The 26949-nt window shown below is 36.8% G+C and overlaps 1 protein-coding gene across 2 annotated transcripts; it reads left to right on the top strand.

Moving 5' to 3' along the window:
• Positions 1-228: 228 nt before the first annotated feature.
• cfap20dc (CFAP20 domain containing) lies at positions 229-26949 on the top strand. Of its 2 annotated transcripts, XM_079629607.1 has the most exons (17): positions 229-593; positions 702-791; positions 1538-1631; positions 2168-2240; positions 2517-2631; positions 2797-2950; positions 9022-9165; positions 10870-11049; positions 11214-11327; positions 11781-11912; positions 16358-16671; positions 20326-20655; positions 22910-23080; positions 23512-23583; positions 24538-24599; positions 25966-26057; positions 26615-26949. In XM_079629607.1, exons 1-17 carry the CDS (start codon positions 573-575, stop codon positions 26725-26727), a joined length of 2271 nt encoding a protein of 756 aa, XP_079485733.1. In that variant the 5' UTR covers positions 229-572; the 3' UTR covers positions 26728-26949. The 2 variants fall into 2 exon arrangements, with proteins under 2 accessions (XP_079485733.1, XP_079485734.1); XM_079629608.1 differs by lacking the exon at positions 11781-11912.

Genomic DNA, 26949 nt, shown 5'->3' with positions numbered 1-26949 from the left:
CTTCTATATAAAGCGCTTTGAGTGCAGAGAAAAGGGCTATAAAATGTAATGAATTTTTATAATATAATATAATATAATATAATAATATGGACAATTCATACTAAAACAATGAAATGTATTAATAAAACTACACGTAGCAATTATATTAATTGCTAAGAATCTCATTATATTTCAATTTTATTTCCGTAATATTCAAATACGCATTAGGAATTGGAATTTAAAGAGTGGCACGGTGATAGCGTCCGTTGCCATGGAAACGACCTGCCGCTGCACTTGCCTGTGTATTAGCTAATCAGCTAACGTTAGCCAACTTAAGTGTTTTATTATTAAAGCGCTATAACAGCCTACATGACTAAACGAAACGAGAATTTTTGACACTGTTTTTCGTTCTGCTGGGTGAATGTGGTTAAAATGTGTTGTGCGCTAGTCTGATAGTTACCATTATGAAGGCGACTGCTAGCTGATATTAGTTCTATAGAACCGTCATTGTGATGCAGTGGTTATGAATCATCTTTTGTTTGTCTCGAAGAGGACATAATAAAGCAACCTTCACAATTCAATCTTTTGACAGCATGTTTAGGAACGATTATCAGGTACTGTGAGTGGGCACTGGACTGTAATTCTAAGCGGTATTCTGCTATTCTTTTCAATGCTTTTCATTGTGTGTGTGTGTGTGTGTGTGTGTGTGTGTGTGTGTGTAGGGTGGTCTCACGGTTGACATCTTCAGTGCACAAGGAAAAGATCCTGTGGCAAAATGGAAACTATATGGCAGGAAACCTCCAATAACTAAAGTATGTATGTTTCAGTAACAGATTTTGCCATAATGAAAAGAAGAAAGTTGAGGTTTTTAACTGGTCATAGAAAATTTATAGGCTAGCCTACAATATGTCTCAATATATTTTTTTTAGCATCATCATATTTTGCTGTTTCATAATCGTTTTATTCTAAATTTAGCTTAAAAGCCTATATAAGCATGATGGCCTCCCATTTTGACAACTTACCTCATAGTAATGGGGGCATGTTGTCACAAAGTCAGCATGTGTCAAAGAAAGAAAGAAAGAAAGTATCTTTCTTGCCTAGGGGAATTACATGTTGCCAAGACTCTAAGGCATGTCCATATAAAGAAACTGGAAAAAGAAAAAGAAAAGAAAAACCTTGGAATAAATGAATAAAAACCTTATTCAGTTGTGTAAAAAGGGACACACATTCATAGAAACACAGTTTTCATTGCAGAATCTGCCCTGTAAATGATCTCTTGAATTGGATGGTGGCTATTATTTTACATTCTCATCTACCAAGAAACATACCACGAGTATCAGCAAAAAGAAGAACTAAACTAATACCATACAAGAGAAACCTGCACAAACCCTTGTAACTTTAAAACAACACAGTATCTGCAAAAAGTCCATGCATTGCTTTTATGTTTTTTATTTATATACAGTATATATTGAGATATCGTGGGTACATACAGTAATACTGAGGAGGATTATTTGAAGCATCTGTCTTATTATTTATTTTATCTTCTCTTTGTTAACAGGTGTTTGATAAAGAAGTGAAGGGCTTTGTATACAGTCTTGAAGGCAGCAGTCAAACACACAAGATGCAGTTACCTAAGGATAGCAAGATGGCTCGTAAGTGCTGTCAAAATCAGAATAAATCAGATTCAGTGCACTTACATTTCACATTTATAGCTAACGAATGGCTAGCTTTAGGGCTTAGATTAATTTTAAAGATTATTCTGAGTATAAGAGTATTCTATTATAGTAAGGCCTACCGTTTTTTTAGGTCTACAAAGCTAGATTCATCTTTAAGATTAAAGTTAAACTGTATTCAAACATTCGTAAAAAAAAAAAGACAAACCTCACAGAAAATACAAATATATTGTTTGATTTTGTTTGAAAGTCTGAAAGTTAAGCACTTTTTTCACTGACCCTTCGTTGAAAGTGGCAAACTCTATTTTTGAAGTTTTAGCCTAGATCTGTTACTGTACTTAAGCATCTTCACAACATTGCTTTCTCATTGCAACAAAAATATCAGTTTAATAATGCCAAGTGTTATCGTATTTTTTGTCAAATAGGGATTGATTATTTTTGAATCACCAATTGTATGTGTCTCTTTGTGCGTATCTCTTTCATATCTTAAAATCTCTTGTTTCTTGTTCCTATAGTTGGTCTGATTCAGAAGTTTCTGATTCTACAGGTCAACATTCCTTTGGGAAAAGACTTTTCCACAGAGTTTCTGTAAGTGTTTCTTTTTAAAAATTAATAAAAAAAATTAGTGTAATTGTTAACATCTATCTTCAAGCTACTGAAAACAATCTTGTTGTTGCGCTGCTATGATATAGTTGAAATTCAGGGTTTATTACCATGGAGAGTGAATTAATTCACGCTTTCACGCATGCAGAGACCACTCCTACACATTCTTGTTCAAACACACACACGAGAAAATGATTAAAGATCTTTCCATCTGCTTCACAGAGCAAGCTATGTAGTTAACTTTGTAATGCTGTCTTCTAGAGTGACTGATGAAGAGCACCTAAAGAGGAGACTCTACTTGTCGACCGTTCATAAAGAGCTCTCAGCAACCCCGTTGCATGCGAGAATACCTCTAACGTGCCTCAAACGAAATACTGTAAGTCCCGAAGAACATTATGCGCTGATGCATTCTCCACGACTTTCTGCAAATGAGCCATCAGATCATTCTGTCTTAGCTCTGTGAGATACTTACATGACCAAAAAATGACCTGTAAAAAATGTTCTGGAGCTAGTATGATAAGGTACCACTGTCTGTGTGCAGTGGTGTAATCTGTGTATCGATCTGGACTCCCTCACCACTGGGATATTCAGAGGGAAGCGCTTCCTGTCTCTGGATGGCATCATCATCTCCGCCTGCTGTAAGGTTCGCCGCATCTTCACGATGAAGAATGAACCAGCAGACTGCGTAGATGGAGGTTGGGGAAAGCTTTTCTTGATGGATACCATTTTGTAGCCCACTTTTTAAAGTGTTCCTATTACAGATGATACTCAACCAGAATGAGACTTTTACCGCCGCCGTTCCCGCGGCGGTAAAATTGCGGGGGTGTATTTGCTGGCTTTGACCGCTAAGAGGCGCTACAATCGCAGACTTTGAAAAGTGTCAGTTTATTCTCTCTATTGTGTAATCTGCCGCCGCGCCGCGGCTCATTGAGAGTGATTGAAATGTGGTAAAACAGATCAATTCAAGTTAAATGAATTCATATAATCACAAGACTGAAATTAAATGTAGGCCTAAAACATTTAATAAATAATGAAAACATTTCAACACAAAACATTGCAATAGAAAAATATTAGGCTACATCAATCAGGCTTTGCAAGAGCAACGTCTCATCAGCGGACCGACGGTAGCGCAGTGGACAACGCACCAGCACGAACTTCACGGAGCTTCAAGCGACCCGAGATCGAATCTCACTAGCTTTGGCTGACAGCGTTAAATGTTTTACCATTCTTGATGCTTAGATGGGTAACTGTTTATTGAAGTCAAGCGTTTTGTTTAATTATCAATAGCACATTACAACATAAATTTGCTACTTTCCAGTAGAGCCGCTGCACAGACGACAAAACTGATGAAGGAAAGATTATCAGCCGATCGCGTCAGAAAATGAAAATGGAAGCTATCTTTAATCTGCTAAATTATTGTTTTGTGAATCATCCACGAAATTGAGATGACTGACAATTGATACCCGTCATAGCAAAAGAAGAAATTTTTAAAAACAGATCCTGGACATTTCAAGGTTTAAATAAAGTGTCGGGGCAGTTTATTTATTTAAAACAGGGTTGCATCGAGTTAGAGTTTATTAAGTAAGAAACAGAATCTTATTCTTGCAACATTTTAAATCTGTATTGCCAAAGAAATTGCAGCTAAATAAACAATTAAAACAGTAGGCTATAGTCTACAAAACGAAAATAGTTCAAAGCAACATAAATTAAGATTTTCTTTGCTTCTCTCTCGCGCTGGATCTCTTTTATTTTAGTTTATGTCTCCCTGCACTGCGCGCGCGCCGGGGTCTCTCTCGAAATTAAACAAGATTTATCTTTAAAAGTATTTTGCCTTTGCCTGGTCATCAGGCTTACTCTGCATATGAAAGACAGAACATTAACACCTCCTGAACCCCCAACCCCCCACAGGCTATCTGAGTTTGAGACCGACTTAAAACAAAGAGAAGTCGCAATTCACACTTCATTCTAGACATAGCATTAGGCTAGTAAAGTGTTGATAATGAAATAATTTAATTATTTAGGCTACATGTAGGCTAATAGGCTAATATTTCTGTCATAAAAGTTTATTAATAAACATTTAATTATTTCAATAATTGAAGAAATAAAACACTACCTCGGTTTGGGCAGCTTTTTCCAAGCAAGCCTAAATACAAACGCATGTTCATTTGTTCAAACGCATGTTCATTTGTTCATATTCATTTGTTCAAACGCATGTTCATTCGTTCATATTCATTTGTTCAAACGCATGTTCATTTGTTCAAACGCATGTTCATTTGTTCAAACGCATGTTCATTTGTTGTCATGAATACAATGTTCAACTCAATGTTAAATTCCACGGGGATCTTTGGATCCTTACAACCAGGGTGCGCGATTTGTGAATTATCTATTTTTTTTTTTAATATAGCCTATATATATATAAATCTCGAACCGCAGTGCTTTGTGCTGCTGCTAAACTAAATAACATTTATATAATATTTATGAACTTAAATGAAACAATATCGCAACATTTCGACAAATAAATTATCTGATCTATTTTTACAATTTAATTCAGGGCGATTTAGCCTAGAGACTACATTTAATTATAGCGAGATTTTCACCCTTGTCCGTTCATCATTGGGAAGCGCTCACATGATAGCTAAACATGTTTGAGATGATCCTCTGCACCTCTCGGTTTCATACGGATTACCTAATCAGATAACATTTATTAAATATTTCGACATTTAAAGGCTTTAGACATATAGCCGATTTCTTATCGTGACTGAGCGGAGGAAAGTGGCTTTCGGTTCATTTTTGTGACGCGCAGTTCCCGGAGACATGCAGAGACGACAGATAAACTTTTGAATAAAAGTTTGAATATGAATACAAGTTTACAGTTTTGACCGATGTAGGCTACTCTACTCTGATCTGTATGACTAAAAAACTACGGAGTAGCCTAACTGGCCTAAGTTATTTTAGATGTCTGTTATGAGAAAAATAAATCCAAATGAACGCGCAGCCGCGTCTGCCGAACACTAATTCAACATGCCAGAATAAAACCCGACTTTAGAACAATGGATAGGTGTGCCAAAATACTTAATTATAAACTTCAATATTTCATTCAAAATAATCTCAAAACGCTTTGTGACATTTTGAAAGCCGTGCATGCATTAAGGCACTGGAACCATGAACTGAAACTGGTTCTGATTTTATTGTTTGTCGTTTAAACGTGCCTGTTGCATATCTTTATTTTATATATTTTAAATGGTCTATTGGTGAAGTAATTTATAGCATTGGTTACTGTGGAGAGAGGGGGGATTAAAATAATTCAGCAGAAGCAGGGATGTTTAGACCAGAAGGAAATCCCCGTCCCCCTGGCAAATCGCACCTTAAAACCATGTTTTACAAACTCTATATGAACCAAAAAAAAGGCTATCCTGTATAAAAAAAATGTTTTGTTTGTTTGATTGTCTGCATTAATAATAGGCTATGACATGCATTAATAGGCCAATATAAAATGTACAATAAACTTTGTTTGTATGGGATTCGAACCCGTGTCATTCAAATGACCGATATGTAAGTTCTACCACTCGGCCATGAATATACTAATTTAAAAATGCCCGGTTTATCCAATCTGTTCCAGAAAAGCGCTCATCATTCGTCTTATTCCTCAGTTGAGTAGTAAACAAATAATCAGCTTCTTTGCACCTAATTTATTTTTGTTCGTTATTTTTGTTATTATTATTATTTTATCACGCTGCTCCCAACGGGCAATAGGCTTATGTCGCCCACCGACGTCTACAATATGAAATAAAGGCTATATTGTTCTCGTCTCTACTTTAAAATTATGATTCTATTTTTCTGTCCTAAACAATGTTCTATAGTAGCCTATTTCATCTGTTAATTGACATTAACCCCGCTTACATTTCAAAATACGGCAATAGCGGCTGTTTTGCACAATGTCCCTCTGCGCCACCTGGCGGTCATTTCGCGAATGACTTTGAAATGCGACTGGATTATTTTTACCGCGGTAGTTTCGCCGCGGTGCCTGTCGCGGCGGTAATAGGCATTCTGGTTGAGTACCATCTGTATGCTTTATTTTCGACTTTCTTTAATGTGTAATGTTGCTGTTTGAGCATGAAAAAGGTTTGCAAAGTTACAAAGTCACTCCAAAGGGAGCTATTCTTAATATAAGTAAGCACCGTTTCTGATCTTCCTGAAACGCCTCGATTGTAGTCTTCAGTTTGCTTCTGGAAACGTACACGTCACAATATTCCTCCTTTAAATAATTCCCGCTCAAGGCGTATGCAAAAATAAAAGTACAGAGGCCTGGTTGAGTTAGTTAGTGGTGTGTTGAAACTCACGGTTATGGTAAGGGACGTGATATTTCCGAAACATACTCGAAGCGCTTGACCAATCACAACACACTGGTCCAGCCAACCAATCAGAGCACATTGCGCTTTTCGGAAGGAGGGGCTTCATCGAGACAGGAAATCAAGCCTAGCATTGGTTCTGGCAGGTCATGTCAGTCAAGCTCGCATCAGCAGACTCAGATGATCCACGTCTACTGTACCTATAGGAATACAATGCCTTGCATCTCTATATAAGGTCCATTCAGTATTATCAGCAGCTTTATCGTGTTTCTCAGGAGCTAATTACCCTCCTCAATAGAGAGCCTAAGTCCCTCCCCTTCTGGTTGACCACCATGGGACCTTATTTCGGAAAAATATTGTATGGTAGTCAATGGCGAGAGACAACAAATATTTTGATCTCGTTTGAATTGTGCCCTGAATTACACATATGATGTTTGTCAATTTAAAAGATACATTTTAAAGTCAAGAAAGTCGCAGTTTGATGTAAAACTGTGAAAATACGTAATTACAAAGACTACAAACCGAAAAGGCGCACATGTGACGTCATACCTTTTCACTCAATGAATGAAGCTAACTTTACTGAAGCTAACGTCTGTCATTTTTTCTATAGTCTTACGTTATAATCGTAAAGTTACACCGTCATGCCAGACTGCACACATACGAGCAATGGTGACGTATATCCCCAGCTCCTCCTCACGTCCAGACAGGACTTGGCCTTCTGATATTCCTCTTCAAATCAGACTAATTTATAATAATAATTTGTTACATTTATATAGCTCTTTTCTGGGTACTCAAAGCGCTTTACATGTGGAGGGGGGGAATCTCCTCAACCACCACCAATGTTCAGCATCCACCTGGATGATGGAACAACAGACATATTGTGCCAGAAAGCACAGATGTACAGAGGCCAATGGGCAAAATTTTGGCCAGGATGCTGGGGTTCAACCCCTACTCTATTTCAAAGGACATCCTGGGATTTTTTTTATGACCACAGAGACTCAGGACTTTAGATTAACGTTTCATCCGAAGGACCATGCTTGTTACAGTACAGTGTCCCATCAATACTGGGGTGTTAGGACCCACAGACCACAGGTTGAGCACCCCCTACTGGCCTCACTAACACCTCTTCCAGCAGCAACCTGCCTTTCCCAAGAGGTCTCCCATCCAGGTACTAACCAGGCTCAACCCTGCTTAGCTTCAGTGGGCAACCAGTCTTAGTCTGTGTCTCCACCAAAGCGTTTTTTTCCAATTTAAAAAGCGTTAAAAACGCTTTGGTGGACATGCCACACGGCCTAAGGGGGTTATTGCTGCACTCAAGTGGTCACTGCAGAGTCAAATGATGACCAGCTCCTCCTCTCTGGAGCTCCAATGGGGTGGGATTAGTCCAGCTTCTCCTCTCTGGAGCTCCAATTGGGTGGGGTTAGTCCAGCTCCTCCTCTCTGGAGCTCCACGCTGCACAGACCGATCGGTTTATGACATCAAAGTACCGCGAGAGCAATTCTAAAGCATAAGGAGCGGTCTACTTTCAATTCGCTCCTGCAGTACTTTGATGTCATTCAACGATCGGTCTGGGCTGCATGGATGGGTGGAGAGTTCTTGCCCAGAACAGAACCACACCACTAATCCAAATCGTATGCTAATTGTCAATCATCTTCTCCTGACAGAACTAAACTGAGCGTTACTGACAGACTGGAAAGAGAGGTGCTGCAATAATGTGAAATATGTGAAAAATAAGTTTTTTGAGAAATCAAATTTGAAAACCTATTCTAGTAAACCCCAAAAGACAAAATCAAGACATTGAAAAGGGGCATAATAGGTCCCCTTTAAAGTAAATTGTATAACTGGCACTTTCCAATTAATAGGGTATACTTGTACCATTACTTTAATTAGAGCACAAAGAGCACAAAATCTAATGTTAAATGTAATGTTTAGCTGTGTCCTACATTTTGTTTGCAAACCTGTTGCTGCATGACTTTCCTCCTATTACAAGAAAAAGAAAAAAAATCCATAAACTTGTGCCTCTTACGAAATAAAATCAGTTTCTGCAGCTTTGCAAATAAAAAAATAAATCATTCCATTTTCTCAAAGATTGCCTTATTGACTGTAGTTGTAGAGAGGGAAAAATATCATATTTGTGACATTTTTCTTGAATTTATGAGAAATACGTTTAGCAATATCAAAAAAGCAAACTACACAAACCTCACAGAAAATACAAAAAGCTTAAATAATGTATTTTTTCACCTTGGTTGAAAGTCTTAAAGTTAAGCACCTTTTCACTGACCCTTTCTTGAAAAAGATAAACAAATTCATGGAAAGTGCCAAATACTTAGCCTTAATTTTTGACATTAAACATCTTTGCAAAATTGCTTTCTCATTGCCTAAAAACATGAACTTTTTGTATTTTACTCTATGTTTAGGTTTAGACATAGGAAATGGTCCAAAAGAGGAGATTCCCAGGAACTGTCAGTTTCCTAGTGAAGTTCAGCATGTTGCCCAGCTGGTGAACATGAAGACACTGGGACAGACTGATTTAAAGGGAGGACCTGCGAATTCAGATACTGGTCAGTTCCACATGCAAATACTTCATCTTTCAATGTCATTTCCCTTCTTTGCGTAGTTCCTTTTTGAGTGTTTAACTCAACTGAGTCGTAAAGTGTTGTGCTTTTCTCCTGTTCCTTGCTAAACAGAAGGTCAGTCCCCTCTGCAGAACTCTCCTGCTATTTGCTGTCTGTTAGTTTGCTGACAAGAGACACCTCTTGCCAAGAGAGCTCTAATCATCTCTCTTTAGTCACATACCTGTCCACTCTGCCAGCCCAGTGAGACCTTCATAGCTGTTCTTAGGGTTTTTATTTATCCAGACATCTGTTAGCCTCACATCACAGTGCCAGACTGCTGTCATCTCACCTTTAGATTCTAGAAAAAGAATCAAATAATGCCCTAGCAAGATATTAATATAACAAGAGGTCAACTGACAAGAGGTGTTGGACTGTAATGAGATCTTATAAAATGTTTCTATATACAAATATTGCAACAAAAGACCGCAATCTCTAGTTCTACATTAATAATTTTTTCCCCTGTTTTATCACCTAGCAACAATGTATCAAAACACCGTGGGCCTTGTGTATGAAACCGTGTAGTTGTGGCTTACAGCTTTGGATCCTGAGCTGGCTGTTATGCTGAAATGACAAATGGCAGTATTTTGTGTTTTGCTGCCAGGTTGCCATGACCTTAACACTGCTTTTTCTTGCAGCGTTGCGCTAAATAACAATTGAAAATATGCCAATTCCAAACCAACAGATGGCAAGGGCCTTACAATTACAAGGATTATGAATATGAAAGCAGTCGTATTGTCATAGAGAATGTCGTGATATTGTTAGTCTAAATACAAACAATATTACATTAACTTTAAATACATCGTCACTTTGCTTGAATGGCAGATGTTAGAATACTCGGGTTCATTTGGGTTGAAACAATCCACCTTTGAATGGAAATTTTGCTTGGTTTATTGGATTTTATGGTTGATTTTTAGCAGACATATAAGGGATACAGCCTGACATATGGGGTAATAGTCAGAAAAATCAAATTTTTCGACATGGAAAAGTTTAGAGAACCGTTAGACATAATATTTCAATCATGTAAAAAAAAAAATTGAGAATGATATCTAATACATCAGGCTTTTATGGCTCATATAAATATGATATTGTGAGAATATGGAGCTCATTCTCGAAGGAAAAAAAGCCCTCAATATTATATGCCATTTAATATGCAGTTTGGTGCAGTTGTTGATATTTATATGGCCAAAAAGTCAAATGTTATTCTGTAAATCAATAAGATTTGTAACAGTATAGAAGACTACTCACATAAAATGCATATACATATCAGTTGTCATTCTATATCTCCTAATAATATGTCTTAGTAAGATGATTTAAATGCTTAGTTTTATGATCAAAGCTCTGTAGTTTTTAGTTGTAGGGGCTAAACATATAATGCAGTGCAATACAATGATGATGTACAAAATAAACATTCCTCAAAAGCCTGATGCATCATATTTTAATATTTAATATTTTTTATAATGATTTTTCTTTTTATAAAGTAAACGTAAGAATAACTTTAACGCAGAAAAAAAAAAATATATATATATATTTAATCAAAGTATTGATCATGTCTTAGAAACAGACATGAGCCTTAGAAATGTGCTTGGGCTATAGGGTTAAGTATATGAGCTTTAGGATTTGGTAAGCGTTTTGTGCATGTCTGTTTACTAGAAGAGACAAGTGGCGTCAAGGCATCCATCACAAGGTGTCCTACAACCCAGGACTTCTCCCATATTGCTTTTGGTTCAAAAGTTATCGGACCTCCTCCGCTCACCGCCAGGAAGAGCAGCACATCTGCAAATAGGAAAGAAGAAAGATCCAAGTCTGAATTGAGCCTCAACATACCATTAGGCAAATACATATTTATTTATTTTCTTGACACATAACATCTAAGACCTAGTGAGAGTAATGAATATTTTAGTTCAGAGATTAGATTCTAGTAATGATACATGAGCTGATGTAGTCTGGGGGAAAGCAATCATTTTTCTACTTTTATATTATGTTTCCAAATATAGGCCGAGCTGAAAATGTACAGCCACGACCTCCACTTGAAAGGCCATCCGCTGAGAGAATGGGATCTAGAATACCACAGAGAATCCACAATACAAGGAGAGAAAAATCAAACACAGGTGACTTTATCAACGTATATAATATACCGAGCCTGTTGGAGCTGCCACCATTCAAATGTTTCGGGTTGGGATGAGTTTTTAAAACTATTTATGTGTTTGAAATGTGTCTCTTATGCTTACCAAGGCTGCATTTATTTGATCAAATATACAGTAAAAACTGTAATACTGTAAAATATTATTACAATTTAAAGTGACTGTTTTCTGTTTTTAAATATATTCCGTCACTCAGCTTAAGTATGTTCATATGTTTTTGGGGACTTTAAAGATTCTTTGTTTAAAAGAAACACTTTTAATGTTTTTCAGTATTGATGTTTTGCATTTGGCAATCAAAATTAGCACTTTTTATTTTTAGAAATGTTAATCTGACTGATCCTTATTCCTTGTTGACTTTTGAAGTCTGCTGCTACTACAAAGTCATTGGGTTTTATTTTAGTCTCATGTGTGCTCCCTAAGATAAAGAAGGTGGCAAAATTAGCCTGAACCCAAAGGGACCTGAGCTTCAAGGAAAAAAGGCATTATCCTCACTTCAAACTCTGGGCTCTGATTTAACAGTAGAAGATGAATTAACCGATCCAATTCTACAAGGTGAGCTATTATGTCCCTTACATGTTATAGTGCTGATACTTAAATGGAAGTAACTCATAACATATATGATACCTCAGTTGTGTGGCTTGTTTAGGAGAGATGCTCTACTTTTAAAAATATGAAATTCAATAAGTAATCAGACATGATTTTCACCTGATGGGTGATACAATGGGTGTAAGAAAATATAGACTTGTAAGCCTGTAAACATCCACATAGCAATCAACCACCTAAAAAAACAAAGGCATTACCTAGCAACACCCTAACAACTACCCAGAACACCCTTAATAACACATTGTTATGCCCAGACACCCACCCATTGTGATGGCGATTTTTGCACAGGAAGGCATCATTCACATTTTCTAGGCAATTTCGGAGAGGCTAGCAATAGCAAGCTACCTTTGAAAGCATAGATCCCATCCTCTCTTCAGAGCGCCCTCCAAAGTCACGCCTCCTTAAAAACAGACGAGACCACATCTATTATTAATTGCTATCGGGATTTGAAGAGAGTTAGTATAACAAAAAGTGTTTATGAAAAACATTGTCTTTAATGCACATAATGTACAAATGTAGTTTTACATTAATACAACTCCGATTATGGAATAGCTTGTGAACGATCTAGATCAATCTAAATGTAAATTAAACACGTATACAACTTTCTAAAACTAGATTTGTACATCCATCCTGATCTCTGAGAGTTCAGCTCTACTTGTCTTGAAGTACCAAAGGCCTAGCAAACTAAACATACCAAATGAGTGATTCTGGAAGCCGCCTTGATGCCAGCACTGAGAACACGAGCAGTTGTTCCACATTAACAATCCTTTCCTGCGGAGTAGGTCTAACTCTAACTTCCCTTTAGCAGAGGAAAGAGAGTTCATTAGTGGTAATGGGACATTAAGTACACTGTGTAGGTCAGAAAGAAGTCTCTGGGGTTCAGGCAAGCTTGCACCGTGGGCAATTAGAAAAGGTGATTACAATATAAGCCTGTTCAAAAACGTGCCAGGAATCGAAATATGCAAAACCCCTTGGAATGGCAAGAGCGAAGGCAACTCTTGAGAGGTGCTCTGTGAGCGTGCATGCTTTAATTAGATGAAATGATACTCTGTGAAGAGCTTAATAGAGCCTTTACATCACTTTATCTGACATGGCCATTATGTTGCCGTTTTCGTATTTCATCTTGTTTAGCTGACAACGTCTTTATGATCCATGTGAGCAAAACAAACAGAACAAAACACAGGCCATTCAAAACAACCCATTAGAGCTGAATCACAGTATCACAGTTGTTTCTCTTTGACAGCAATGAAAATAAATGGAGACAAAAATGGAGATGGATGAAGTATCAACGACCTTAGTGATAAGTTATATAGACCTTTATAGATAAATTCTCTGCTAGACCTTCAAAAGTGTCTAGTCTCAAACTGTACTCAGAATCTTTGCCAAGATTTCAAGTCGAAATTTTTATATAAACGTGAATTCATACAAAACCAGATTATTTGAGAAACATTTTTTAATTAAATGTTATATTTTTATATAAATTGTAAACCACTATGTCAACAATTGTCAAATTTTTTCTATATCTCATAAGGAATCTTAGGAAAAATAAGTTGATAAGTTGTCCTAGTACGCTTTTTTACATTTTCAAACTTTTTAGTGTGTAATGTTGCTGTTTGAGCATGGAAAAGGTCTGTAAAGTTACGAAGCACAAAGTCACTCCAAAGGGTGTTATTCTCTATATCAGTAAGCACTGTTTCTGAACTCCCTGAAACGCCTCGATTGTAGTCCCGAAGTTGTCGACCAACCACAACACAATGTTCCAGCCGACCAATCAGAGAACACTGTGCTTTTCGGAAGGAGGGGCTTCTTAGAGATCGGAACTAAACAGAGAATTACTCCCAGACTAAGAAGAGAAGTAGGCCTACTTCAACAATGTAAAATATGTGAAAAATAATGTGCTTTTTAAAAAAAAACAAGCATGAAAACATATTCTAGTAGACCCCAAAAACAAAATCAAGACTTTAAAAAATTCAAACATAATAGGTCCCCTTTAAATGAAACAGCCAAGAGGTCTTATGAGCTACAAAAGAGCAACCACGGAGCAATAAACACATTTATTTGCTGTGATATGACATTGCATTCATCTAAAAGTCCACAAAACATTTTAGAAATGTAGTGTCATCAGTATGACCTGTGCATTTGTGGTGGATGATGATAGTCATCAACCGGAGTAATTTAAAGCGCAAAACAATTTGTTCGGCTTTCCGGTGCCCTTTATTTGTCCTTGTCTCTAGGTACGAGAAAGTACAGCTCAGGTTCACAGTTCACACAACTTCACAGCGGTTTAGTCAGACTTTTTGCTGCTGTGCATTTTGCTGAAGTAGATCAAAGCTCTGTACACTCACACGGCAAATTCATCACTTGGTCTCTGCGGTGTCTTTTGCTCCCTGCTCTCTGGGTGTCTTCTCTTTAGTATGAGGGCATGCAGACCCCACAGGCACACATCGCCCGTCTGAATTATGATCTTACTGTACCATTGCTCCCTATCTACTAATGATGCTGTTTTTGTGTCAGTGGGAAAGCCAGAAAGCCCCCCCCCACACACACACACACACACACACTCTCCCCTATTCCCGAACCCACACACACACTGGCAAGTTAATAATATTTTCCCTTTATTCTCTTAGGACCGCACATGTATATTCCTGCCATCCACATCTTTAAAATATTGTTTTATTTCATCTCCCCCATTTATGTATATTTTAAGGCATAATTAAAGCATAATGCTGCAGTTATAAAATCCAGCACAAATGAAAGAGGTTGGACGTATCCTATAAATTCTTACTCGCACACAGTTGGCAAGCGTAGTAGAATCTATCTCAATCTTCAAGGTTTCTGGTTCTGCTCTTATTTGCATATGCTCATTAAAATGAACGCAGGCGAGGAACATGAGTGCCAGTATAAAAAATGAAAGACGTAACATTATGTTTAGTAATTAGATCTCCATTATTGATCTTTATAGAGACAGTAAGTCAATGGAAAAAAGAGGAATAAGTAGTAATTGTTTTCTCAACGTTATTACCATTGCTTTCAATTGGCCTTTTTTTACAGAAAGGTTGCACTTAAATAAACAAGAAAATTCTCTATGCTTAAATGATTTTCTTTTTCCTCTAACGGTTATTGTCGAAGAAATTGTAAATAAATATATATATATATATATCTCTGGGGTATATATCTAACATAGCATCTGGGGTTAAGATAAAAAAAAAAAGTTTTTAAAATGTTACCAACCCCAAACGCTTGAAAAAGGCAGTGCATATATAATTTGTATATAACGTGTATATAAAAGACTTACGCTCTTGTGATTACAAAGCTGAATTTTCAGCATCATTACAGTCTTCACTGTCACATGATCCTTAAGAAATCATTCTAATATGCTCGAGGAACATTTCTTATTATCAATGTTCAAAACATATTAAACATATCAAACAATATTAAAAAACAGTTGTGCTGCCTAGAATTTGTGGAAACTGTTTTTGTTTTTTTAGGATTCTTTGATTATTAGAAAGCATTTGTTTGATTTTCCTAAATTACGTCTTTTCTGTCACTTCTAATCAGTTTATTTCGTCCTTGCTGAATAAAAGTTTTGAATGTAAGTCTATGCAGTTGTCTAAAAAGTTTTGGGACAAATTTGAATGCTTAAAGGGGTCTTCGGGGTCACTTTTGGTGTTTGCATATAAATGTGTCTTTGCAGTGTGTGGACGCAACCACCATACAATGAAAAAAATCCATTCACTCCTTTTATTTTTTAATCCTCAAAAAGCCTGAACACACTCAATAATCAAGCCGTTTGGATTTTCTGAGCAATATGGTGTCATATTGCTCCGCCCATGACCACTGACGGACTGTCACTTATTAGCATATTTCCGCCCTCAGCCATTTGTATACTGTCTGGAAAGGCAGCACTTTATGTGTTTTGTGTCCACACGCCCGACGGAAGAGAGGGGCTGGGTGAGCAGTTGCTCATTATCATTTAAAGAGACATGCACCGAAACGGGTCGCTGTGAACAGAGCTGTTTTTGAGGAGGTAAAAGAGTGTTGTGTTACACAACCATTGAGGAATTTTAACCAAAGTATGTTACAAACTTTACATGAATCATATCAACTTGGAAAATGGGCATCCGATGACCCCTTTAAGTCACACAAATATATGACTTTCAGTACATTATACTTGTTTTGATATCTTGAAAGTGTCCAAATACATTTTGTCTTAATTTCAAACAATATATTGTTCTACCGTTGTTATACGATGCACAGGCCTTAGACCTATAAATCAGCCAAGTAAAGCCAGACAGAATTTCAGAACAAAATACTAACACATACAAAGTACAGCACATTTAAAATTGCAACAAATGGTGATGTTACCTGTAAATCTTCCTGTCATATTTCTGCAGACTGTGCTACTAGTGCGGATACATCTGGGTCAGCCTTCAAGCCTCCATGTGCCGCTTCACCTCCAGAGCGTGCGCTGACTGCAGATGATGCTGACCTTTGTGACACAGAAACCGAGCTCTCTCTCTGCGACGAGGAATACGAAGAGGAAGTCTTCACTTTTTCCTCATGCCCTCGCTCAGCCAGACGGAATCAGACTAGCAGCAACCCTGTTGACGATTTGACCTTTGCCCTTAAAGGTCACAAGCTGGTAACAGAAGGAGAGCGCAAAGATGCACGTCTGGAGGATGATTTTGTGTGTAGTGAAAGTGAAGAGGTATGGACACATAGACAACACACACAATTTAAAATGCAGAGACAGCAATACATTTATGGCTTTGAAAATAGTTGATTTAACAGCTTGGTTATGACATGCAATTAACAGATTTCAAAACATTCAGAAAGTTGCTCAAGTAATTTGAGTATTTAATCTACTGGGTTAACAAGGGCGGCTAGCAGAGCTGCACAACAGATAATTAGAGCTAAATTGTGTACAAAATAAGTTTAAAAAATAAAGTAAGCATTTGGACTCGTCCTACTCAGCTTATGAAATCACTAAGAAGAAAAAGGCATAGCTTCTGTTGGATTGGTTAAGTCAAAATACTATTTCAAAGAAATTAAGTTGAGATTTGTCATTTAATTCATTATAATAGATAGATAGATAGATAGATAGATAGATAGATAGATAGATAGATAGATAGATAGATAGATAGATAGATAGATAGATAGATAGATAGATAGATAGATAGATAGATAGATAGATAGATAGATAGATAGATAGATAGATGGAACATAAAAGATATTTGAAAATGTCCTTACCATGAAAGTACTTTTTAAGCAATTAAATCAAATAAAATAAAAAAAATGTGCATATAAGGTCATCTTAATTTTGTCAATCCTGTACACTTTTTCTGAGACACCTGAAGAAATTATAAACTCTTCCTTTAATGGCACAGATGCATACTGTAGACATATGCAACCACAACATCAGAAACAATTCCCCGACTCCTCACCACCTGTTGCCTGCATTGTTCTCTTTCCAAGTTTCCTCTCAAGGACGTACAATCTAGTGGAATCAGCTGTTAATGATACACACACAACTTGATTGTTCCCCCCAGGGTCCCTGCCACTCTGTTAAGTCAATAAAGAAAACCATCAGTTTCCTTCAGTTCAGTTCATTTCTGACGAGATGGCATTGAGCTCCAAGGTGCTCCTGGGTTCTGCGTCCAGTGAGAGGATCATCATTCATTTATTTGCAGTCTGTTTCGTCTCCTCTTGGGAAATCATTCTCATCTTTGGCATACATATGTTCTGCTGCACTTAATTAGAGATTTTTGATTGATACCACTGACAGATTTATTTGTTGTTTATTTCCCATTTCCGTTCCCGCCCTTGATTTTTATTCTGATCTTTGTTTTTCATCTTCCAAAAAAGCAGATGTCTGCATTTGTCTACTTATTACTAATGGGAGTTGAAAAAAATAATGACTTGTTTGAACATTCTGAACATTATGTTTATGTTATACCTCTATAACTTGCACCTGTGTGATATTAAATCATTTCCACTGGAAGCAGAGGTGATTATATTCGCCTAATGACTTCCATTAATGCCACAGAGTTGTCAAAAGAAGATAGATGAAGGCATAACATATTGAAATTCATCTGTAACACGTCTTAATAACCACTAAACACACCCTGAGAACATTTCCTTTCTTAGATAACCTGCCTAGCTTAAATAAATTCATTACAAATAGATACAGGGCCGCACCAGACTGATGCGTGTTTACCGATTGTCAGCACTACTCATGGTGAGAGGAGATGACACTTTTTCTTTTTTTTTTTCTCCAAATAAATGCTAAAATATTAAAACCGGTCCCTTCAGGGGATATGAAGACGGAAAGAAAGAAGACAAAAACTGATGGCTCGGCTGGCCGTGCCCTTTTAGTGAGGTTGTCATCATTAGTGTGAAGCTTGCTGTTTAAGACCATTAGTGTAGATCAAAGCCTCACTAGTTTAAAGACCTTATCTGTTCCAAAACAGAGCAGAGACAGACAACTTTCCGGGCACAGTGTCGCCCTGATTAATTACAGGTAACTCTGATGTTACTCCGCCCGCGCCAGACTGTCTCGTGTTGTGGCTATTAATGCGTTTCATCTGTGACAGCGTTGGCGTTCGTGGCTCTGAGATCCTTGCAAGAGATTTCATCATTCTCTTTATGACTCCATCACAAGTTTGTTGTTAAAATTGATATTTGTCGTTTTAGAGAGAAATTTGATTTATTAAAGCCTTTCCTTCCTTGTGTTAATACCCCAGGCTGAAAGAAGATAACCGAACGGAGTGCCGTTATTAATCTCGATATTTCATAACTGGTGATGATTGCTGAGGGAATTTATAACTGAATTTATAATTTTAAATTAGGCCTTAAGTATCAAACTTCATTGCATAACTCCCCTGGTGAAAAATAAATGTACTCAAATGTAAATGAAATATATTTATTTTATGCTAAATATTTTATGTACTTAATATAAATACCTTTTATGTACTTAATATACATGTACTTTTAGTATACTAAATTGGTATACTTAAAGTCTGCTAAATTGGAACAAATAATGTTGTACTTAATTCACTTTAGTTATCTGGAGGTAATGCTGAGGTCCAACTTAAAGATATATTTAAGTATGTTTGATTGTGCTAAAGTGGAACTATTGCAAGTCCCCTTTTGTGCACTTTAAATATCTTGCATTTAAGGACTGATGGTATACAGAGATCATACTATACTAATAGTGATATTAAAACACATTTTAGGCTTAATATTAAGAAATGTGCCTTGTGCGATTAAAGAAGTACTCTAAATAAAGTTTAATTATAATATGTATATAAGTCTCAAACGATATGTCAGTAAATATGTTAATGGATTTGTAGTATACTTAGTATGAAATAAATGTATTTTAAACACACTTTGGTATATTTTTTTTTCACTAGGGTCTTTTGTGCAACAGATATGAATAATACCTCAAATAGTGTTGTTTGATGAGGACAGGTGTGCTATTACATGTTCTTTACCTGGTGGATGATAAAACGAGCAGAAAATCCCATCGAATTTTTTACATTAAAACCGACCGGAATATCATAAAGTCTTAAAGGAGCAGCCAGCGATTTCTGAGAAATGCTGTTGATATTTGAAATCACCAAATCAAACACGCCCCTACCCAAAAGGATCACACCCCTAACTTGATAGCTCCGCCCCCAAAATTCACAAACACGCTATGCAGCACAGGTACCTCCCCCCTCATGAGTGGACACGCCCCTTACTGCTGATTGGCTACAAGTGTCTTATGGTGCTCGGTCCAATGCACTTTCAACAGCATTTTTTTTAGAAATCCCTTACTGCACCATAAGGCCCATTCACACCAAGGACGATAACTATACTGTAGCAATAATGACAAAGATTCAGTTCTAAAAATAGTTTTAAATATATAATAATAGCAGAGTCCACACCACACCTGTAACGATGTCAGCACAGAGAAACGATATCGTTGGAATTACTTTCAGAACGTTATTTTTCCAGCTGATGAACGACAGTAACATTGACAGGCAATCAGAATCCATTCCGCTTTAAAGAGCTCGAGCATTTAAAGTGGCAGACAAAAAAACTGCAGCACACGCTTGTTGGTGTGAATGCTAATATAGTTATCATTATATTTATCTTCATAGTTATCATTCTTGGTGTGAACGGGCCTTTAGAGCTAAAAAGCAACCATCTAGTAACCACACTATCATCAGAACACCTTTACAACCTCGTAGCTATGAACTAGCAAACACCCATTTATCTATTCTAACATCAGCCTTGTATATAAAAAAATTCTCAAAAATATTGTTATTTCATACAAACTATTTCTTATAATAACAGTCAATTATTTTTTCTTTCATAGGATGAAATGCAGACAGAGTTCCTCCATAGATGTGCAGTCCATTCCATTACTGCACCCCCACCACCTCCTTCAATGCAAAAACACACAGTCCTACCAGAGTTCTCTTATGAGCCAATTAAGACCCAGGCCTCCACAGTCCGGCATGTCTCTAAAGGACCAAAGAAGCATGAACCCATGCGAATAGCACCAACCCGCTGTCTCTCACCGAGTGCCTCCAGTAGACTGGATCGGTCCGAGGCTGGCAGACCACTGCCTGATGGAGATACCAGGATATCTATCAACAGAGCATCTGTGCGAGAGATCTCACTGAACAATTCTGGGCTCCAAAAGGTGAGCCTGTTCACTTGCCTTAGTGCTTTTTTCCATTAAAAACAAATCAGCGTGGTCTGATAAAAACAAATCTACAGCATAAAAAGCAAAAATGTACACAAAAGAAGACATTTGGAAAAATGTCTGGTTTTTTGTCTGTACAATGAAAGTCAATGGGGTCCAATGTTGTTTACCATTCTTCAAAGTATCTTATTTTCTGTTCTGCAGAAGAGAGAAATACTTACAGATTTGGAATGACATTCATTGTTTGGTGAACTATTCCTTTGAGGAACTGACAAAAAGTTGCAAGCATAATTTTATGGAGGTGGATCAGTCTCAATTATAATTCACGCAAAAAACATGATTCACACATGCGTAGACAATTTCACATGCATGAAACCTAATTCACGAACACACAAAAAAAATTCACGTGCGTGAAAAAATATATATTCACAAAAAGCAATTCACATGCGCAAAATAAAATGATATATTCATAAAATACATTTCACAAATGCAAAACAATTCATAGATACACAACCGTGCACAAAAACCTTTGAATGTTTAAAATGTACGAGTTTATCCTTGAATGTGAATGTGCAAATCGAGACTTTCAGCACTCTCCTCCTCCTACACTATACACTTTTGTCCAAAGCTGTATATCTACGAATTGTGTTTTGCATTTGTGAAATGTATTTTATGAATATATAATTTTATTTTGTGCATGTGAATTGCTTTTTGTGAATAATTATTTTTTTTCACAAACTACTTTTTTTGTGTGTGTACGTGAATTAGTTCATGCATGTGAAATTGTCTACGCATGTGTGAATCATGTTTTTTTGCGTCAATTATAATTGAGACTAATCCGTCTCCATAGAATTTAGGTAAGGTAGAGAAATGGGCCTCAAAATAAAGCAACCACATGGGTTTTGTGGAGTGAACCCACACAAATCACATGGCCTGTGTTCATTTGGATGAAATGTTTCTTAACCGTAGCAAGCATTCAGGGTTAGAGGGGATCAAATCAAGCACATACTTCAGCTGAATTAGTGCACTCCAGCAGAGTGGCTTGTTTATGAGGGCCTCTGTTTCTTATTGTAATTTCAGAACTGGTGTGGTTCTTATCTTCCTCAGAGGCTGGATATTTTAATCTGAATCCATTCAGATTGAGGGGAGTGGGTTGTGCCCTTGTATTGCAAATGGCTTGGACATAATGTTCTTTTGTCTCTGGGATTTTTAAGCATTTTTTTAAGGGGTTTTGAACTCCCAGAGGAACGTTTTTGCTCAGAGGTCACTCTTTCTTAGCTCAGGGGTTATGTTACAACAAAATTAGACATTTGACATACACACAAATGAGACAATTGAGTCATGAGTCAAAACTTTGGAGTCTTGATCAGAGGGATTTCACCAATACTGAAGTACTAATGCGATGCTTCCATTGCAAAGCCAAAAATAAATAAATAATATATATATAAATAAGTTAAAGGAACTAATCAAACATTCTCACTCTATATGCCAATCCAAACACAAAAGTATATTTTGAATCATACAGGAATAATCTACTATTGCTCAATGCATGCGAGCAAAACTTTACACAAAAGAAGATATATATTTTTTTATCTTTTTTTTGTTCATACAATGAAAGGCACTGGGGTATACTGTTCCTTTTGACTTCTGCTGTATGGACAAAAACAGTGTAAATGATCTTCAAAATATCAGAATAACAGATTTTTTCGATAATCCTGAAAAGCAGTAGACTTCAGCAAAATCTTTATTTGCTCGCCATTTCATCTCATTGAAGCCTAGGAGAAACAACTAGGAAATCAAAGGGAACTCATTAGTGTTCTTTCCTCTCTTAGAGGTTGGAACATGTTTGTTAAACAGAAACTAAAACTGGTTCAAGCATTCAGCACAACTACTAGACTCTCACCGCAGGTCTGAAATGGTGATTAACTAAATAGTTTAAACAGAGTTTGATGTGGGAATGACAGAGGATCATTACGGGTGCCCAATAACACTACTTTCCCCCATTTAAACATGGCACATAACTTTGATGCTGCTGAAGTTTCTGGAAGGTCGCTCCTAGATCCAGGTAGGACTTCATATAAGTGGATTTCTAAGCAGCAGGCAGCCGTCCCTGCTGATGTCTTGGCCTTAATGTGGGTGCCAATTAGCTTGCAAGCTATGATTGATTGCTTGCTAATTAGCTATACCCAGTAACGATTTGTCTCACTGCAAAGTGGCACTGATGAAGTAATGAGATTTTTGGGCTTTACAGGTGAGTGTCGATGGGAGAGTTCAACCCATGGGCTCTAGCAGGTGTGATCTGAGGAGAAGTCAAGATGATGAGGATGAGGAAGATGAGCTACGAATATTGGCAATTTTGAAGAGAGAGCAGGAGGAAGAAGGAGATGGAGACATGGGCAGCCCAGGCCTTACTGCATCACAGGTACTATATTCAAAAATCACCTAAAATCAATATTAATATAATTATTTGATCTGTTTTTCTTTTAAAATAATTTAATATAAATATTTTAAATATTACCAACATTTAAAATTTAATATACACGCTATTCAAAAGTGATGGCTGCTTTCAATTGTAATGAATTTTTGATCAAATAAATGCATCCTTGGTGAGCATATGAGTCTGTTGCATAAGAGACCCCACATTTTTCTGCAGTTGTGTGTATAAATTAAATAATGTATAATTATTATTTTTATTTACAATATAGAATGGGGGTCCTAATGATACTAAAAATACTTTCTGTTTGCAATACTTCTAACTTGACTGATATGATGAGATACCAGGTTTCCAGGTTTTGTGAGATTCAATATTAAAAACACAATACCAGTAAAATAAACACTTTTATGTTCTGTTAGGTTCACCACTGCAACATAAGTCTGAGTGCAAGCAGCGATGACACCTCAACCTGGACTCAGTGTATTCCTTTGGTGGGCTATCAAACCACACACACACACACACACACACACACACACACACACACACACACACACACACACACACACACACACACACACACACACACACACACACACACACACACACACACACACACAACACATTGCCACACTTGAGGACAGCTTGGGAAGGTCTAAATTCCTCCTTCATCATTAGGCCTCTCAGTTATCCAGAGTACTTTGTATGGATGAACTGTAGCTAGCGGGCAAATAACAGAGTGAATATTAAAAACTGGTTTCCTATAAAGAAGGGCAATCAAACCGTTTATTAAAAAAAAAGAAACACTAATTAGAGTGAAATAAACTCCCATGGCATTGCAATATCAGACCCTATCCATCAGTTGTTGATGTGGCTGTCGTCTGTTGATTAGAAAGATATGCAGCAACTGCTAATCATGCCTGATGTGCCTGTATTGAGAAACTGCAAATTATAAGACCGTAAGATTGTGAAAACATAGCAATACTGCCACCATCAGGTCAGAAGAACTTGCACAATACTCGAGTGCTTCTCAACTGGTTTTGCTGCAGGACCCAGTTTTTATCAAACACCAAAATGTATCAGTATTACTATGAACTGCATGGGCCCAACAATATGCAACATTATTAAAGTGACACATGCTGAATAAGACAACTGACAATTTTGTAAATGCATAAACAACAGCAGAAGTGTGACTCTCCAGCCTTACACATGGAACGACATTATTATTAAACTATCAGAACAGATCTGCAACCAGATTTTGATTTAGGACCCACCAGTTGGGAACCACTGCTCCAAACTATAGAGGCTTAAATCATTATTTTACAGCAAGGTATACAGTTATCCAGAACATATTACATATTCCAACTAGACTGGAGCTAAAAGTGGGCAGAAATGACCCCTGAAGAAAATTATAAATACACACTACTTATTTTCTCTGTGGTTTACAGCCAGTGGATCAAGGCCAGCACTATCAGAAAGAAATGAACCCTCTTCTTCACTCTAATCCCAGGTAAGAGAAAAATACAGGTTTTTAGCCTCGCTAAGTCTGTGGAGTTCTGTATAACTCGAAGCCATTATTCTAAGCTCTTAAGTGTTGAGGCTCAGTCGTGAATGAGTAATTTCAGGAACTTTATCATGCAAGTTCGTAAGAGAACTCTTGTCAGCCCTCAGGCTCGTGCACCTTCAACAATGCGGACTTCTGAAAAGTGTCAACGAAATGTGATAGGATAGGGTAGCTTTTGGGCACTGAACATTTTGATGTTTCTATTGACAATTTTATCCAGTGGTTCCAGGGTACTAAAAAGAAGGTTTTGAACATCAAAGCATATAAAAAAGAAAGCATGTGGTGTGCTCCACAAAATTTGATGCCAGTCTTCAAAAGATTTGGCTGCCATTCATTATATGATGAAACTGTCAGACTGTCTACATTACGGAGCATTGCAACTTTTGTCAAAAGTCTCCTCATTCTCCTCACCAGTTGACACTCAAAAGTCTCGTTCACTTACTTGAGAAATATTAATTAAACTAATTCTGTTATAATAATTATTATATTTATATTATATTTTATCAATAATATTTCATGAATTATATAAAAACATTATAAATAAAACAAACATTACTATTATTATTATTAGTAGTAGTAGTAGTCATAGAAGTATATAAATAAATATATTTTTAAAGAGACAAATCAATAAAGAAAACCTATACTGTAATAATTAAAACATGGTTGATGAGGAAACTAATTCTGCATAATGTAGGACCTTTAAATGTAAATTAACTGATAAAAAAAAATTCTTGGAGGTCATTTTAATATGTTATGTACACATTTTGTACAATCTCACAGCATAAATATGGCTAGTTTCCTACGCAAAACTTTTCCTGTCAAGGGATGATGCCCACACTGCCACGCCTCGGTGATTAATTAAGCATGGTTGTCAGGGACAATGAATAACCAGGAGTTATGCATGTGCTCAGAGCCTTGCATGTGTCACCTAGCTGTCACCGCTGCAGCAGAGCTCACTGGGAGGTCATCATCCACCTCCCTCCCGTCCCACCAGGGAGCCTGTCCATCAACACCACATGGTGCCTTGAAAAGTGTCATGTAAATGAGAGAATATGAAAGAGAGAGGCATGCAGAAGGGGGGTCTTTCATTCACAACAAGAGCTAACCCGTTAGCGGCAGAGCAGGAGTTTCAAAAATGGGCTTTGGTGCAGCTTGGTACAATGATTCCAAAAGCTTCAATATAATAAAACTATATATCATAGTTAAGTTTACATATAATATAATTCAGATTTAGTTCTAGGACAGATGCTCATGCCCCTTAGAGCTGTTTTATTTGAATATTTCAATGGCTTTATGGTTAACCCTCTTGTAGAGAATGGATGGATGTCCTTAGCCCTCCGATAGTTCATCCAAATCAACAGATGGCCGATGAAAAAGGAGAGCACAGCAAGGGCTCAACCAGAGGTATGACACCAGAAAAATACCCATCCTGGGCGCATATGCGTAAGTTGCTAAAAATATATCATGATCTAGATTTCACTTGCACACAGATGATATGTGCACAGGTACAATTACTTTTATGATTGATATTTTTCCTTCATCTAAAACCCTCAGTGAAATTTCTTTGACAATACTAAAACTGCAGGGTCTTAAATTGCAATTGTTACTGCTCAGGAAGAAGAGATTTCATCTAGAGTTTATAGACTATATGGGGTAAATTGTCACAATGCAAACCTGCTATTCAATTTCCTATGAGAAATTATTGAATGGATGTAATGTAAAAAGTGAAACACTTTTGAAAATAATTGGAGAAATGGAAAGGGTAACATATATATATATATATATATATATATATATATATACATATATACAAATATAAAAACACAGAGGAAAATAAGCATTTAATTTATTTTGTGTAATTGAACTTTTGACTCAAACTCTTGTAACAACTTCCAAACTTTCCCTGACTTTATTTTCTTATTTTTCTATATGTAACTTTTTTTTCTCTGTGCTATCCACAGGGTCTATGTTACACGACAACAGTGGAGAGGAAGAGTTTCTCAATTTAATGTATGATCCCTGCCTCAACTGTTACTTTGATCCACAATCTGGGAAATATTACGAACTGCTCTGATCCCGAGATGAGCAACATGTTGATCAATACTGCCACTATGTATGTTTTTTTTAATTGAAGCACTATAGGCCTACTGTCCTTCCTAACAATGAATTTAATGGGTGTATATTTCTTGTAACTGTTTCTAATGTGATAGCCTATAGATTTTTTGTGATCAATTCATATTCAAGCATGTTTGAGCTCATAACTGAAAAGTTAATAAACCATATTATGATTGAATCC

The sequence above is a fragment of the Phoxinus phoxinus genome, assembly GCF_949152265.1.
Source record: "Phoxinus phoxinus genome assembly, chromosome: 11".
Classification (NCBI taxonomy): Eukaryota; Metazoa; Chordata; class Actinopteri; order Cypriniformes; family Leuciscidae; genus Phoxinus; species Phoxinus phoxinus.
Note: the sequence above shows the minus strand (reverse complement) of the source record. Positions and strands in the feature narration are given on the sequence as shown.